Below are 18708 nucleotides of genomic sequence, written 5' to 3' on the forward strand. Positions count from 1 at the left end.
TAGAGGGTTTGTTTAGAGTAGGATGGTAGAGGGTTTGTTTAGAGTAGGATGGTAGAGGGATGGTTTAGAGTAGGATGGTAGAGGGTTTGTTTAGAGTAGGATGGTAGAGGGTTTGTTTAGAGTAGGATGGTAGAGGGATTGTTTAGAGTAGGATGGTAGAGCGATTGTTTAGAGTAGGATGGTAGAGCGATTGTTTAGAGTAGGATGGTAGAGGGATTGTTTAGAGTAGGATGGTAGAGGAATTGTTTAGAGTAGGATGGTAGAGCGATTGTTTAGAGTAGGATGGTAGAGGGATTGTTTAGAGTAGGATGGTAGAGGGATTGTTTAGAGTAGGATGGTAGAGGGATTGTTTAGAGTAGGATGGTAGAGGGATTGTTTAGAGTAGGATGGTAGAGGGATTGTTTAGAGTAGGATGGTAGAAGGATTGTTTCGAGTAGGATGTAGAGGGATGGTTTAGAGTAGGATGGTAGAGGGATTGTTTAGAGTAGGATGGTAGAGCGATTGTTTAGAGTAGGATGGTAGAGCGATTGTTTAGAGTAGGATGGTAGAGGGATTGTTTAGAGTAGGATGGTAGAGGAATTGTTTAGAGTAGGATGGTAGAGCGATTGTTTAGAGTAGGATGGTAGAGGGATTGTTTAGAGTAGGATGGTAGAGGGATTGTTTAGAGTAGGATGGTAGAGGGATTGTTTAGAGTAGGATGGTAGAGGGATTGTTTAGAGTAGGATGGTAGAGGGATTGTTTAGAGTAGGATGGTAGAAGGATTGTTTCAAGTAGGATGTAGAGGGATGGTTTAGAGTAGGATGGTAGAGGGATTGTTTAGGATGGTAGAGGGATTGTTTAGAGTAGGATGGTAGAGGGATTGTTTCGAGTAGGATGGTAGAGGGATTGTTTAGAGTAGGATGGTAGAGGGATTGTTTAGAGTAGGATGGTAGAGGGTTTGTTTAGAGTAGGATGGTAGAGGGATTGTTTAGAGTAGGATGGTAGAGGGATTGTTTAGAGTAGGATGGTAGAGGGATTGTTTAGAGTAGGATGGTAGAGGGTTTGTTTAGAGTAGGATGGTAGAGGGATTGTTTAGAGTAGGATGGTAGAGGGATTGTTTAGAGTAGGATGGTAGAGGGATTGTTCATGGTAGAGGGATTGTTTAGAGTAGGATGGTAGAGGACTTGTTTAGAGTAGGATGGTAGAGGGATGGTTTAGAGTAGGATGGTAGAGGGATTGTTCATGGTAGAGGGATTGTTTAGAGTAGGATGGTAGAGGGATTGTTCATGGTAGAGGGATTGTTTAGAGTAGGATGGTAGAGGACTTGTTTAGAGTAGGATGGTAGAGGGATTGTTTAGAGTAGGATGGTAGAGGGGTGGTTTAGAGTAGGATGGTAGAGGGATTGTTTAGAGTAGGATGGTAGAGGGGTGGTTTAGAGTAGGATGGTAGAGGGATTGTTTAGAGTAGGATGGTAGAGGGGTGGTTTAGAGTAGGATGGTAGAGGGATTGTTTAGGATGTAGAGGGATTGTTTAGAGTAGGATGGTAGAGGGATTGTTTAGAGTAGGATGGTAGAGGGATTGTTCATGGTAGAGGGATTGTTTAGAGTAGGATGGTAGAGGACTTGTTTAGAGTAGGATGGTAGAGGGATGGTTTAGAGTAGGATGGTAGAGGGATTGTTCATGGTAGAGGGATTGTTTAGAGTAGGATGGTAGAGGGATTGTTCATGGTAGAGGGATTGTTTAGAGTAGGATGGTAGAGGACTTGTTTAGAGTAGGATGGTAGAGGGATGGTTTAGAGTAGGATGGTAGAGGGATTGTTCATGGTAGAGGGATTGTTTAGAGTAGGATGGTAGAGGGATTGTTCATGGTAGAGGGATTGTTTAGAGTAGGATGGCAGAGGACTTGTTTAGAGTAGGATGGTAGAGGGATTGTTTAGAGTAGGATGGTAGAGGGGTGGTTTAGAGTAGGATGGTAGAGGGATTGTTTAGAGTAGGATGGTAGAGGGGTGGTTTAGAGTAGGATGGTAGAGGGATTGTTTAGAGTAGGATGGTAGAGGGGTGGTTTAGAGTAGGATGGTAGAGGGATTGTTTAGGATGTAGAGGGATTGTTTAGAGTAGGATGGTAGAGGGATTGTTTAGAGTAGGATGGTAGAGGGATTGTTTAGAGTAGGATGGTAGAGGGGTGGTTTAGAGTAGGATGGTAGAGGGATTGTTTAGAGTAGGATGGTAGAGGGATTGTTTAGAGTAGGATGGTAGAGGGATTGTTTAGAGTAGGATGGTAGAGGGATTGTTTAGAGTAGGATGGTAGAGGGGTGGTTTAGAGTAGGATGGTAGAGGGATTGTTTAGAGTAGGATGGTAGAGGACTTGTTTAGAGTAGGATGGTAGAGGGATTGTTTAGAGTAGGATGGTAGAGGGGTGGTTTAGAGTAGGATGGTAGAGGGATTGTTTAGAGTAGGATGGTAGAGGGATTGTTTAGGATGTAGAGGGATTGTTTAGAGTAGGATGGTAGAGGGATTGTTTAGAGTAGGATGGTAGAGGGGTGGTTTAGAGTAGGATGGTAGAGGACTTGTTTAGAGTAGGATGGTAGAGGGATTGTTTAGAGTAGGATGGTAGAGGGTTTGTTTAGAGTAGGATGGTAGAGGGATTGTTTAGAGTAGGATGGTAGAGGGGTGGTTTAGAGTAGGATGGTAGAGGGGTGGTTTAGAGTAGGATGGTAGAGGACTTGTTTAGAGTAGGATGGTAGAGGGATTGTTTAGAGTAGGATGGTAGAGGACAGTTTAATCAAGGTGGGATTGATTAATAGTGCCTTCAGAAAGTATGTATACCCCTTTTTGTTGTGTTACAGCCTGAATTCAAAACGGATAAAAAAATATAAATCTCACTCATCGAAACGCAATATCATATAACGACAAAGTGAAAATAGGTTTTTAGAAATGTTTGCACATTTATTTAAAATTAAATACAGAAATATTTCATTTACATAATTATTTACACTCCTGAGTCAATACATGTTAGTTAGAATAACCTTTGGCAGCGATTACAGCTGTGAGTCTTTCTGAGTAAGTCTCTAAGAGTGATTACAGCTTTGAGTCTTTCTGGGTAAGTCTCTAAGAGTGATTACAGCTGTAAGTCTTTCTGGGTAAGTCTCTAAGAGTGATTACAGCTGTGAGTCTTTCTGGGTAAGTCTCTAAGAGTGATTACAGCTGTGAGTCTTTCTGGGTAAGTCTCTAAGAGTGATTACAGCTGTGAGTCTTTCTGGGTAAGTCTCTAAAAGTGATTACAGCTGTGAGTCTTTCTGGGTAAGTCTCTAAGAGTGATTACAGCTTTGAGTCTTTCTGGGTAAGTCTCTAAGAGTGATTACAGCTCTGAGTCATTCTGGGTAAGTCTCTAAGAGTGATTACAGCTGTGAGTCTTTCTGGGTAAGTCTCTAAGAGTGATTACAGCTGTGAGTCTTTCTGGGTAAGTCTCTAAGAGTGATTACAGCTTTGAGTCTTTCTGGGTAAGTCTCTAAGAGTGATTACAGCTTTGAGTCTTTCTGGGCAAGTCTCTAAGAGTGATTACAGCTGTGAGTCTTTCTGGGTAAGTCTCTAAGAGTGATTACAGCTGTGAGTCTTTCTGGGTAAGTCTCTAAGAGTGATTACAGCTGTGAGTCTTTCTGGGTAAGTCTCTAAGAGTGATTACAGCTTTGAGTCTTTCTGGGTAAGTCTCTAAGAGTAATTATAGCTTTGAGTCTTTCTGGGTAAGTCTCTAAGAGTGATTACAGCTGTGAGTCTTTCTGGGTACATCTCTAAGAGTGATTACAGCTGTGAGTCTTTCTGGGTAAGTCTCTAAGAGTGATTACAGCTGTGAGTCTTTCTGGGTAAGTCTCTAAGAGTGATTACAGCTGTGAGTCTTTCTGGGTAAGTCTCTAAGAGTGATTACAGCTGTGAGTCTTTCTGGGTAAGTCTCTAAGAGTGATTACAGCTGTGAGTCTTTCTGGGTAAGTCTCTAAGAGTGATTACAGCTGTGAGTCTTTCTGGGTAAGTCTCTAAGAGTGATTACAGCTTTGAGTCTTTCTGGGTAAGTCTCTAAGAGTGATTACAGCTGTGAGTCTTTCTGGGTAAGTCTCTAAGAGCTTTGCACACCTGGATTGTACAATAAATGTTGCACATTATTATATTTGAAATTCTTCAAGCTCTGTCAAGTTAGTTGTTGATCATTGCTAGACTGCCGTTTTCAAGTCTTGCCATAGATTTTCAGGCCAATTTAAGTCAAAAATGTAACTAGGCCACTCAGGAACATTCAATGTCGTCTTGGTAAACAGCTCCAGTGTATATTTGGCTTTGTGTTCTAGGTTATTGCCCTGCTGAAAGGGGAATTTGTCTCCCAGTGCCTGTTGGAAAGCCTGTGCTTAGCTCTATCACAACCACTAAACTCCGCAATTGTTTTAAAGTCACCATTGTCCTCATGGTGAAATCCCTGAGCGGTTTCCTTCTTCTCCGGCAACCGAGTTAGGAAGGACACCTGTTTCTTTGTAGTGACTGGGTGTATTGATACACCATCCAAAGTGTAATGAATAACTTCACCATGCTCAAAGGGATATTCAATGTGTGCTTTTTTTTTTATCCATCTACCAATAGGTACCCTTCTTTGAGAGGCAATGGAAAACCTCTCTGGTATTTGTTCACTGCTTGACTGAGGGACCTTACATATAATTGTATGTGTGGGGTACAGCGATGAGGTAGTCATAATAAAAAAAGTTAAACACTTACTGCACATAGAGTCCATGCAGCTTATTATGTGACTTTGTTAAGCAAATCTTTACCCCAGAACGTATTTAGGCTTGGCATAACAAAGGGGTTGAATACTGATTGACTCAAGACATTTCAGCTTTTCATATTTATATCATTTGTAAACATTTCGAAAAACATAAATCCACTTTGACATTATGGGGTATTGTGTGTAGGTCAGTGACAAAACATCGAAATCTCAATTTAATCCAGTTTAAATTCAGGCTGTAACACAACAAATGTAGAAAAAGTCAAGGGGTGTGAATACTTTATGATGCCGCTGTATTGCCACATTGCAAGACAGCACAGCACAAACAGATCTGGGACCAGACTAATAAACAGATCTGGGACCAGACTAATAAACAGATCTGGGACCAGACTAATAAACAGATCTGGGACCAGGCTAATAAACAGATCTGGGACCAGACTAATAAACAGATCTGGGACCAGACTAATAAACAGATCTGGGACCAGACTAATAAACAGATCTGGGACCAGACTAATAAACAGATCTGGGACCAGGCTAATAAACAGATCTGGGACCAGACTAATAAACAGATCTGGGACCAGGCTAATAAACAGATCTGGGACCAGACTAATAAACAGATCTGGGACCAGACTAATAAACAGATCTGGGACCAGGCTAATAAACAGACCTGGGACCAGGCTAATAAACAAACACTCCGAGTGACATTTTCATCTATATATAGGTATTTCAACTACTAACCCTTCATAACACCATGCAGCATCACATCTAACACAAAGCAAAGAAGAGTCCTAGGCTGCATCCCAAACAGCACCCTATTTCCTATGTACTGCACTACTTTTGACCAAGCCCTATGGGCCCTGCTACTTCTCATTCTTGGCTGATGCAAGCAAACAATCTTTCAATATTATTAGAGCCATTGCTGCTGATGCCTTTTACAAATATAATAGCCCCAAATCTACAGAACTATGTGATTACTAAGACCTATAGCATTGCTTTTTACTAGGAAAGTTGGCTCTTCTCAATGTAGCATTGCTAGAGTAACCTGCCAAGGCTATCCTCTATCACCCTTAGCTTTTTGCTGTCCCCCCCCCCCCCCCCCCCCCCCCCCCCCCCTAGCCTACATCTAGGGCCCAGATGTTCCTGGTCTTTTCAGTGACATCGATCACATCCTGTCTCACTGTCCAGGTCAGATCATTGACCACATGTGTCTTCTTAATCCAGAGGTAATTGTCTGTTAAGATCAAACTGAAGTGAAGGGGAAATTCAGCTACTACTGAAGCATGTCTCTCAACTTCAACGTTCGCTGTCGTCCAAGAGTTGCTGAATATCCTCTTCACTTCAGTTTGCTCCTCAATTGCTGCACTTTGGTCTGAGAATGAGGTAGTGGTAGTGCTCCCTTCCCTTTGTCTGTTTAGATCACTCACCAGTTGCATCCTCGTAAACCACGGTGACTGTCTTCCACTTGTAGTACTGTACGATGTCCAGTATGGCTCTGCTGATGGAGGCATACTCTGGGTACAGGTTGATGTAGAAGCTGTCCTTGTTGTCCACAGAGGGGTGTTTCCACCGGGTCTGAATATGGGGTACCTTAGGGGGGACATAAATACAATGTGTAATTTTCATCAATGTAATGATATGTTAATTAAGTGATGTCATGTTAAGTGATCATTTGTTATGTGAGGAACACAAATGCAATGTTTTTATTTATTTTAATCGAGAACCACATTAGAAATAAGCTTAAAGCTTTCATGTGTTCTCCTCTGGGAATTCTTTGTACTTTTAAATGGTTTTAAATGATACAAATTGTTTTTACCCCAAAAAATCAATCAGTCAATCAATCAACCAATCAATTTTAAACAATATGATGTTATGTGATGGTGTGCTATGTTATGTTGTGTGATATGTTATGTGATGGTATGTTAAGTTACGGTGGTTCCTTCTTTAAAAGTTGTGTCATACTGCGGTACACCTTGCGGGCTGCTGCAGCATTCTGTGGCACGTTATCGGTTTGTCAGCCATTTTTTCTGTTAATGCAAGTTATTGCTAGTTTGACCACCAGAGGGCATCTTTGATAAGGATTTGATAGTCTTCCGTATTGGCATTAAAAGAGAATTTAAAACCTTTTTTTGTAATAGCATAGTATATCAGGATTGATTTTAAGAAATTTGGCTTCATTAATTTGATTAATATTATGGTGTTTCTATTCAGAGAAAAACGAAAAACAAAACCCTCAGGGTTTCCGTTAGGATGGAATGGAAAATATGGCGCTGTACAACGGGAGGAAGGAGTAGGCTGTCCGTGTAAATAAGAATTTGTTCTTACCTGACTTGCCTAGTTAAATAAAGGTTACACGAAGAGCATATCATTTCTGCACTCTAATATTCTAATTATTGTCTAACCAATACTCAAACGGCAATTAAGTGAAAATAAAAATCTTATTGATTTATCAAGACCAGTCCCAATGCTTACCTCAGAGCAGCGTGAAACGATGCTAAAATAGTTGTAGGCTTTTGCTTCTAACTTCAATATGCCCTTTAAATAAATAACACAATTTTTAACCTCATAGCGCTAGGGGTCAGAATTTGTTTTGTTTTTTAAATAACGTGCCCAACGTAAACGAACATTTTCTCTGGCCCAGATCGTAGACTATGCATATAATTTACAGATTAGGATAGAAAACACTCCAAAGTTTCCAAAACTGTCAAAATATTGTCTGTGAGTATAACAATACTTATTATGCAAGCGAAAACCTGAGAAAATGTAACCCGGAAGTGATATATTCTTTTTTTAACTGTGTTTCCTGGCCCGTCTAACCTCCATTTAAAGGGGTATCAACCAGATTCCTTTTCCAATGGCTTCCTCAGGCTGTGACCAGGCTTTAGACATAGTTTCAGGCTTTTATTTTGAAAAATGAACAAGTTTTTTCAAAACTAGTCAAGTGTCCTCCGAATAGTTCCTGCGCACGCGAGAGGAGCTCACCATTTTCCGTTTGTCTCTTATTGAATAGGTAATGGTCCGGTTGAAATATTAGCGATTATGTTTGTTAAAAACAACCCGAGGATTGATTATAAAAAACATTTTACATGTTTCTACGACCATTGTGGATACTTTTTGGAATATGTCGAACAGAACACGGCTTTGATTTTCTGAGCATAATGCGCAACCCAAATAATATTTATCAAACAAAAATAACATTTGCTGTGTAACTGGGAGTCTCGTGAGTGGAAACATCCGAAGATTATCAAAGGTAAGCGATTCATTTCATTGCTTTTCTGACTTTTGTGACCAAGCTAACCAAGCTAATATAAGGCTAGCTTGTTGTAGCATTGAAAGCTACCCTCACAAAAGCTTGGATTTCTTTCGCTGTAAAGTATATTTTCAAAATCTGACATGATAGGTGGATTAACAACAAGCTAAGCTGTGTTTTGGTATATTTCACTTGTGATTGCATGATTATAAATATTTTTTGTAATATTTTTGCATTTGGCACACTGCAATTTTAGCAGGTTGCTAAGAAATGTGATCCCGTAAAAGTGATCCGTAGCTGACAGAAGTTAACAGCACATTACTCAACACCAGTGAGACTCATTTCGCCTATGGTAGGCCTACAGTATATATCGAAAATAAGAAAAAATTATCAATGACATGACTCTCCACCAATAATTACATTTAGAGGATTGGTGGACTCTATATTAATATCTAAGGGGCATTTTCCTTACATTTAGAGGATTGGAGGACTCTATATTAATATCTAAGGGGCATTTTCCTTACATTTAGAGGATTGGAGGACTCTATATTAATATCTAAGGGGCATTTTCCTTACATTTAGAGGATTGGAGGACTCTATATTAATATCTAAGGGGCATTTTCCTTACATTTAGAGGATTGGAGGACTCTATATTAATATCTAAGGGGCATTTTCCTTACATTTAGAGGATTGGAGGACTCTATATTAATATCTAAGGGGCATTTTCCTTACATTTAGAGGATTGGAGGACTCTATATTAATATCTAAGGGGCATTTTCCTTACATTTAGAGGATTGGAGGACTCTATATTAATATCTAAGGGGCATTTTCCTTACATTTAGAGGATTGGAGGACTCTATATTAATATCTAAGGGGCATTTTCCTTACATTTAGAGGATTGGAGGACTCTATATTAATATCTAAGGAGCATTTTCCGTTAGGATCTGTGAGAATATCTGAGAATATCTAAGGGGCTTTTATATCATTCTAAATGAATTAATAATAATAATCACTTTGTTTAAAAAGTAATGATATTTTGGAGATTCAGTTTTCATTTAACCTAGAGTGAGCGAGAAAAAGGGCAATTCTTGAACATGGGGTGAGACATTCTCACTAATTTGTAAATAAAGCCAGATTGTTATTTAGAACTATTTATTTCTGGAGAAACCTAACTTGATTATTTAGCAGACATCACAATCTTATATTCAGTCAACATGAAGATTATTGTTGAAATGAATTGCTCGACTGGTGTAGGTTTTCTCCATCTGTTGGTGTGCAACACTTACACAACAATTTAGCAATATTTTCAGCACCAGAAACTGTTATTGATTGCGCTGCGGTTGCCGCCAGTTGTTTTTTAAATTGAACCTTTATTTAACTAGGCAAGTCAGGTAAGAACAATTCTTATTTACAATGAAGGCCAACCCCGGCCAAACCCGGATGACGCTGGGCCAATTGTGCGCCGCCCTATGGCACTCCCAATCACGGTCGGATGTGATACAGCCTGAATTCGAACCAGGGACTGTAGTAAAGGCTCTTGCACCGAGATGACGCGAGCCATGACCAATATATATATATTTTCCCGAATCCCTCTGGAATTTTCATTACGCACACCTGTCCTCTATTCCCATTGATTAGTACTTGTGTAAGTGTACCCTTTGGTTTCCATTGGGCGGTCGATTATTGTTACAATGTCCGTTGGTGCGTGTGAGTACCTGTGCTGTGTGTTTTGGCTTTCGTGCCCTTTGTGAATTGCGCAGATGATTACGGGTCTCGTCCGGTGTGTTAATCATTGTGCGCATGTGTTATTTATTCGAGGTACTCCTCGCTCTTTTGTTTGGGTTTCTACCCTGTGTTTTGGTACGTGTTTCTTTGGTCTTCGTCCCCCGTGCCTTTACACGGCACGCCTTAATTTTGGAGAAATAAAAATATATATTACGCATTCCTGCGCCTGCTGCCCGAATCATAGAACTACCTTTCTAAGTGTTCTGATACTTCTAGCTTGGAGTTGTATTTTTATGATAACATAGCTACAGTATTTCACTTTTTAATATGTATAGTATTGCTTACTAGGTGTTGTCCAATCAATTTTGTAACCACTCTTATTGTGGGAAGCTTGTGGAAGGCTACCCGAAACGTTTGACCCAAGTTTAACAATTTAAAGGCAATGCTACCAAATACTAATTGAGTGTATGTAAACTTCTGACCCACTGGGAACGTGATGAAAGAAATAAAAGCTGAAATAAATCATTCTCACTACTATTATTCTGACATTTCACACTCTTAAAATAAAGTGGTGATCCTATCTGACCTAAGACAAGGAATTTTTACTAGGATTAAATGTCAGGAATTGTGAAAAACTGAGTTTAAATGTATTTGGCTAAGGTGTATGTAAACTTCTGACTTCAACTGTTTATAATATACAGTTTTTGTTTTCATAACATTAACCGTGTGTAGGTAGATACGTGTGTAGGTAGATGTGGATAGATAGATACTAATTATTTGTTGCAAGTTGGGAAAGGAGGTTCATGCCTAGCTCGGCTATTATACAATTCTTTAGTAAAGGTTCTTGTTCAGCTAGTAGCCCACCCTACTACGCTTGTGAAAACCTAATAATAATACCTTTTCCCCCTTTCCACGTTAAAGATTCCAATTGATAAAGTGTTTTTAGCCACAATCGGCCCCAACCCCAATTAATACATTTGGGCCCAGTCGATAGGATGCTGAACTTTGTTCTAGAATGTTGAGAATGTTGGTTCCAAACCTGCTCCCTGCTTGTTTCATTACATTATTATCCCTGACAAATAGCCTGGATTGGTACTCCCATCTCGTTCCTGCTCTCTTACATGCGTCATTCTCCACCTGAGTGGCTCGCTTGTGGGCGTGTTGGCAGGATGCACTAATTTTTATTCTGTATATACAAATCAGCCTTTACTTAAATCCTGTTTCTAGTCTATTGCATAGTTACAATGTGTAATCATTGATGTCCCAGGAGCAGGAGTGGTAAACACTGTTGAAGTGTATAGTTGTAATACATACAGTGGGGAAGTGTACCTATGATGAAAATTACAGGCCTCTCTCATCTTTTTAAGTGGGAGATCTTGCACAATTGGAGGCTGACTAAATACTTTTTTGCCCCACTGTACATGCAGACACAGCATCATTCAAATAATGGAGTTTGATACACCTGATATTGGATAAGACTGAAAAAAAAACTTGCTAAATTGCGAATTTCGTAAATTAAGTTTATGACCAAAAAATATGCACAATCGTTTGTCTCTACATTAACTAACATATTCCTCTCAATTGTACATTTTTTGCTTGACTCGTTATGACATTATAATTACTTAAATTAGCTTCCACTGTAATGTTTTGTCAGCCATCTTTGCTGAAGAAAGTCACCAGGGACGGGTGGCTCGCGTCAAATTCGTCATTGGACCCACTCGATATGATTGGTCATATAAAAACCTTGGGACCCAAAGGCATAATGAGTGCTCTAACTCCCCCTGGTGGTGGTCTGGAGCAATGACGCCGTGACGCTGGGTACCTCTAAGTCCCGCTGTGTGGAAACTCGTAACTTTTTAAGGAGGAACCACTGTATGTGATAGTGTCTCACCTCCAGAGCATTGCAGATGGACTGGACAGCACTGACGGAGGAGCTGTGAGAAGGACCAAACACCGCCCCGACACCCAGAGCCAACTGGTCACAGGCTGGGAGAGGGACAGTAGAGAGGGACTGTTATTTTCTGCACCTCAAATGGCTCCTTATTACCTTCAGAAAGTATTCACACCCCTTGACTTTTTCCACATGTTATATTTTTACAGCCTAAATTTTGAAATAGATAACATTTAGATTTTCATTCACTGTCAAACACACCATGCCCAATGATGGCAAAGTAGAATTATGTTTTAATTTTTTTTATTTTATTAATAAAAGCAACAACAAAAAAAGTTGAAATGTCTTGTTAATAAGTATTCAACCCCTATGTAAGATCAGGAGTAGAAAATAGCTTAACAAGTCACATAATAAGTTGCATGGCCTCAGTCTGTGTGCAATAAACCAGATTTTTTGAATGACATCCTCATCTCTGTATCCCACACATACAATTATCTATAAGGTTCCTCAGTCGAGCAGTGCATTTCAAACACAGATTCAACCACAAAGACCAGGGAGGTTTTCCAATGCCTCGCAAAGATGGGCACCTATTGGTAGATTAAAAATACATTTCAAAACATTGAATATTCCTCTGAGCATGGTGAAGTTATTAATTACACTTTGGATGGTGTATCAATACACCAAGTCACTACAAAGATACAGACGTCCTTCCTAACTCAGTTGCTGGAGAGGAAGGAAACAGGTCAGGGATTTCACCATGAGGCCAATGGTGACTGTAAAACAGTTGCAGAGTTTAGTGGTTGTGATAGAGCTAAGCGCAGGCTTTCCAACAGGCACTGGGAGACAAATTCCCCTTTCAGCAGGACAATAACCAAGAAAACAAGTCCAAATATACACTGGAGTTGTTTATGTGTTATGTTTGGGGCAAATCCAATACAACACACTACTGAGTACCACTCTCCATATTTTCAAGCATAGTGGTGGCTGCATCATGTTATAGAAATGCTTGTAATCATTAAGGACTGGTGAGTTTTTCAGGATAAAAAAGCAACAGAATGAAGCTAAGCACAGGCAAAATCCTAGAGGAAAACCTGGTTCAGTCTGCATTCCACCAGACACTGGGAGATGAATTCCCCTTTCAGTAGGACAATAACCTAAAACACAAGGCCAAATATACACTGGAGTAGTTTACCAAGAAGACAGTGAATGTTCCTGACTGGCCAAGTGACAGTTTTGATTTAAATCTACTTGAAAATCGATGGTAAGACCTGACAATGGTGTTCTAGCAATGATCAGGTGCTGACCTGCTGCACCCTCGACAACTGTGATTATTATTATTTGACCCTGCTGGTCATCTATGAACATTTGAACATCTTGGGCATGTTCTGTTATAATCTCCACCCGGCACAGCCAGAAGAGGACTGGCCACCCCTCATAGCCTGGTTCCTCTCTAGGTTTCGTCCTAGGTTTTGGCCTTTCTAGGGAGTTTTTCCTAGCCGCCGTGCTTCTACACCTGCATTGCTTGCAGTTTGGGGTTTTAGGCTGGGTTTCTGTACAGCACTTTGATATATCAGCTGATGTAAGATGGGCTTTATAAATCATTGGATTGATTGATTGATTGATCAACAACCAATTTGACAGAGCTTGAAGAATAACGTGCAAATATTGCACAATCCAGGTGTGGAAAGCTTTTAGAGACTAACCCAGAAAGACACACAGCTGTATTGACTGCCAAAGGTGATTCTAACATGTATTGAGTCAGGGGGCTGAATACTTATCGAATCAAGATACTGTTGAAGTCGGAAGTTTACATACACCTTAGCCAAATACATTTAAACTCAGTTTTTCACAATTCCTGACATGTAATCTTAGTAAAAAATTCCCTGTGTTAGGTCAGTTAGGATCACCACTTTATTTTATGATTGTGAAATGTCAGAATAATAGTAGAGAGAATGATTTATTTCAGCTTTTATTTCTTTCATCACATTCCCAGTGGGTCAGAAGTTTACATACACTCAATTAGTATTTTGTAGCATTGCCTTTAAATTGTTTAACTTGGGTCAAACGTTTTGGGTAGCCTTCCACAAGCTTCCCACAATAAGTTGGGTGAATTTTGGCCCATTCCCCCTAACCGACCTGGTGTAACTTAGTCGGGTTTGTAGGCCTTCTTGCTTGCACACGCTTTTTCAGTTCTGCCCACAGATTTTCTATGGGATTGAGGTCAGGGCTTTGTGATGGCCACTCCAATACCTTGACTTTGTTGTCCTTAAGCTATTTTGCCACAACTTTGGAAGTATGCTTGGGGTCATTTTCCATTTGGAAGACCCATTTGCGACCAAGCTTTAACTTCCTGACTGATGTCTTGAGATGTTGCTTCAATATATCCACATAATTTTCCTCCCTCATGATGCCATCTATTTTGTGAAGTGCACCAGTCCCTCCTGCAGCAAAGCACCCCCACAACATGATGCTGCCACCCCCGTGCTTCACGGTTGGGATAGTGTTCTTTGGCTTGCAAGCCTCCTCCTTTTCCCTCCAAACATAACGATGGTCATTATGGCCAAACAGTTCTATTTTTGTTTCATCAGACCAGAGGACATTTCTCCAAAAAGTACGATCTTTGTCCCCATGTGCAGTTGCAAACCGTAGTCTGGCCTTTTTTATGGCGGTTTTGGAGCGGTGGCTTCTTCCTTGCTGAGCGGCCTTTCATATTATGTTTATATAGGACTCGTTTTACTGTGGATATAGATACTTTTGTACCTGTTTCCTCCAGCATCTTCACAAGGTCCTTTGCTGTTGTTCTGGGATTGATTTTCACTTTTCGAACCAAAGTACGTTCATCTCTAGGAGACAGAACACGTCTCCTTCCTGAGCTGTATGACGGCTGCGTGGTCCCATTGTGTTTATACTTGCTTACTATTGTTTGTACAAATGAACGTGGTACCTTCAGGCATTTGGAAATTGATCCCAAGGATGAACCAGAATTGTGGAGGTCTACAATTTTTTGAGGCTTATTTCTTTAGATTTCCCATGATGTCAAGCAAAGAGGCACTGCGTTTGAAGGTAGGCCTTGAAATACATCCACAGGTACACCTCCAATTGACTCAAATTATTTAAATTAGCCTATCGGAAGCTTCTAAAGCCATGACATAATTTTCTGGAATTTTCCAAGCTGTTTAAAGGCACCGTCAACTTAGTGTATGTAAACTTCTGACCCATTGGAATTGTGATACAGTGAATTATAAGTGAAATAATCTGTCTGTAAACAATTGTTGGGAAAATTACTTGTGTCATGCACAAAGTAGATGTCCTAACCGACTTGCCAAAACTATAGTTTGTTAACAAGAAATTTGTGGAGTGGTTGAAAAACGAGTTTTAATGACTCCAACCTAAGTGTATGTAAACTTCCGACTTCAACTGTATCTGCAGTACCTGTATTTCTATTTCTTCAACTGTATTTAACTTTTTTATTTTTCCTGACTTTTTACAAATGTTAGAATCTTTCTTCCACTTTCACGTTACAGAGTATTTTATGAATATCATTGACAAAAAAAGGACAATTAAATACATTTTTATCCCACTTTGTAACACAACAAAATGTGGAATTAGTCAAGGGTGTGAATACTTTCTGAAGTTACTGCATTACTTTTGACCAGGGCCCTACGAGGATACAGACAGAGATTTGACCAGGGCCCTACGAGGATACAGACAGAGATTTGACCAGGGCCCTACGAGGATACAGACAGAGATTTGACCAGGGCCCTACGAGGATACAGACAGAGATTTGACCAGGGCCCTAACGAGGATACAGACAGAGATTTGACCAGGGCCCTACGAGGATACAGACAGAGATTTGACCAGGGCCCTACGAGGATACAGACAGAGATTTGACCAGGGCCCTACGAGGATACAGACAGAGATTTGACCAGGGCCCTACGAGGATACAGACAGAGATTTGACCAGGGCCCTACGAGGATACAGACAGAGATTTGACCAGGGCCCTACGAGGATACAGACAGAGATTTGACCAGGGCCCTACGAGGATACAGACAGAGATTTGACCAGGGCCCTACGAGGATACAGACAGAGATTTGACCAGGGCCCTACGAGGATACAGACAGAGATTTGACCAGGGCCCTACGAGGATACAGACAGAGATTTGACCAGGGCCCTACGAGGATACAGACAGAGATTTGACCAGGGCCCTACGAGGATACAGACAGAGATTTGACCAGGGCCCTACGAGGATACAGACAGAGATTTGACCAGGGCCCTACGAGGATACAGACAGAGATTTGACCAGGGCCCTACGAGGATACAGACAGAGATTTGACCAGGGCCCTACGAGGATACAGACAGAGATTTGACCAGGGCCCTACGAGGATACAGACAGAGATTTGACCAGGGCCCTACGAGGATACAGACAGAGATTTGACCAGGGCCCTAACGAGGATACAGACAGAGATTTGACCAGGGCCCTACGAGGATACAGACAGAGATTTGACCAGGGCCCTACGAGGATACAGACAGAGATTTGACCAGGGCCCTACGAGGATACAGACAGAGATTTGACCAGGGCCCTACGAGGATACAGACAGAGATTTGACCAGGGCCCTACGAGGATACAGACAGAGATTTGACCAGGGCCCTACGAGGATACAGACAGAGATTTGACCAGGGCCCTACGAGGATACAGACAGAGATTTGACCAGGGCCCTACGAGGATACAGACAGAGATTTGACCAGGGCCCTACGAGGATACAGACAGAGATTTGACCAGGGCCCTACGAGGATACAGACAGAGATTTGACCAGGGCCCTACGAGGATACAGACAGAGATTTGACCAGGGCCCTACGAGGATACAGACAGAGATTTGACCAGGGCCCTACGAGGATACAGACAGAGATTTGACCAGGGCCCTATGAGGATACAGACAGAGATTTGACCAGGGCCCTACGAGGATACAGACAGAGATTTGACCAGGGCCCTACGAGGATACAGACAGAGATTTGACCAGGGCCCTACGAGGATACAGACAAAGATTTGACCAGGGCCCTACGAGGATACAGACAAAGATTTGACCAGGGCCCTACGAGGATACAGACAGAGATTTGACCAGGGCCCTACGAGGATACAGACAGAGATTTGACCAGGGCCCTACGAGGATACAGACAAAGATTTGACCAGGGCCCATGGGAAATATGGTGCCACTCGGTATAAAACAATTGACAATATAAAAATACAAATAACAACCAGTCTTACCTCTTCTGGAGGCTTCGAAGCTGTCGAAGAGGTTTATTCTCTGGATGTCGTAGGTCAGGGTGGTGTTGGGCATTAAGGTCCGGTTCCTGTTGATGTTTGTCGCAGCGAATTTAAAGGCCAGCTCCTCCACACTAATGGGCTCATTCTCAAGGGTCTCAAAGATACCCCCTGGAGAAACAGCAGAGAAGAGAGAGATGGGGGGGGGGGGTGGAAAATGTATCAGTATTACAGAAGAAGAAAGAGTAGTATACATTCGTTTGTATCATTATCTGTCACTATCATTCCCTTATGCCTTCGTCCAACCTAAAGTTGTGTAACGTGTCACATACTCCCAAGTCGTTTCATCACACAGTGCCACTGAATGACCTATGGAATAGTTCCAGGGGAGATAAATGAGCCAATTGGAAGCTGGGGATGATTAGGAGAACCGTGATGGTATGGAGGGCCAGATTGGGAATTTTGGCAGGACACCGGGGTTAAAACCCCTACTCTTACGATAAGTGCCATGGGATCTTTAATGACCACAGAGAGTGAGAACAGCCGTTTAACGTCCCATCTGAAAAGATAGCAACCTACACAGGGAAATTGGGGAACATTTTTAGACCGGAGGAGAAAAAAGCCTCCTTCTGGCCCTCCAACACCACTTCCAGCAGCATCTGGTCTCCCATCCAGGGACCGACCAGGACCAACCTTGCTTAGCTTCAGACGCAAGCCAGCAGTGAGATACAGGGTGGTATGCTGCTGGCTATGACTTATTGGTTTGATAAGTGGGAGTGAACCACAGATGGAGGACTAATGGTTTGATAAGAGGGAGTGAACCACAGATGGAGGACTAATGGTTTGATAAGAGGAAGTGAACCACAGATGGAGGACTAATGGTTTGATAAGAGGAAGTGAACCACAGATGGAGGACTAATGGTTTGATAAGAGGAAGTGAACCACAGATGGAGGACTAATGGTACGATAAGAGGAAGTGAACCACAGATGGAGGACTAATGGTTTGATAAGAGGGAGTGAACCACAGATGGAGGACTAATGGTTTGATAAGAGGAAGTGAACCACAGATGGAGGACTAATGGTACGATAAGAGGAAGTGAACCACAGATGGAGGACTAATGGTTTGATAAGAGGAAGTGAACCACAGATGGAGGACTAATGGTTTGATAAGAGGAAGTGAACCATAGATGGAGGACTAATGGTTTGATAAGAGGAAGTGAACCACAGATGGAGGACTAATGGTACGATAAGAGGAAGTGAACCACAGATGGAGGACTAATGGTACGATAAGAGGAAGTGAACCACAGATGGAGGACTAATGGTTTGATAAGAGGAAGTGAACCACAGATGGAGGACTAATGGTTTGATAAGAGGGAGTGAACCACAGATGGAGGACTAATGGTTTGATAAGAGGAAGTGAACCACAGATGGAGGACTAATGGTTTGATAAGAGGAAGTGAACCACAGATGGAGGACTAATGGTACGATAAGAGGAAGTGAACCACAGATGGAGGACTAATGGTTTGATAAGAGGGAGTGAACCACAGATGGAGGACTAATGGTTTGATAAGAGGAAGTGAACCACAGATGGAGGACTAATGGTACGATAAGAGGAAGTGAACCACAGATGGAGGACTAATGGTTTGATAAGAGGAAGTGAACCACAGATGGAGGACTAATGGTTTGATAAGGTCCGTGGGGCGACGCACAATTGGCATAGCGTCGTCCGGGTTAGGGAGGGTTTGGCCGGTAGGGATATCCTTGTCTCAGTATGTAAAATGTAATATGTAATATGTAAAATGTAATAAAATGTATGCACTCTACTGTAAGTCGCTCTGGATAAGAGCG

At 41.5% G+C, this 18708-nt stretch overlaps 1 protein-coding gene across 1 annotated transcript in view; it reads right to left on the reverse strand.

Moving 5' to 3' along the window:
* LOC120018903 (glutamate receptor ionotropic, kainate 1-like) overlaps nt 1–18708 on the reverse strand; it is an 86534-nt gene that overhangs the window by 60588 nt on the left and 7238 nt on the right. Inside the window, exons 2-4 of the mRNA XM_038962122.1 lie at nt 16864–17031; nt 11601–11695; nt 6162–6324 (exon numbers count right to left, since the gene is read on the reverse strand). Coding sequence (XP_038818050.1) covers nt 6162–6324; nt 11601–11695; nt 16864–17031 — 426 coding nt within the window. The remainder of the gene's footprint in view (nt 1–6161; nt 6325–11600; nt 11696–16863; nt 17032–18708) is intronic.

The sequence above is a fragment of the Salvelinus namaycush genome, chromosome 23 (assembly GCF_016432855.1).
Source record: "Salvelinus namaycush isolate Seneca chromosome 23, SaNama_1.0, whole genome shotgun sequence".
NCBI classification, from domain to species: Eukaryota; Metazoa; Chordata; class Actinopteri; order Salmoniformes; family Salmonidae; genus Salvelinus; species Salvelinus namaycush.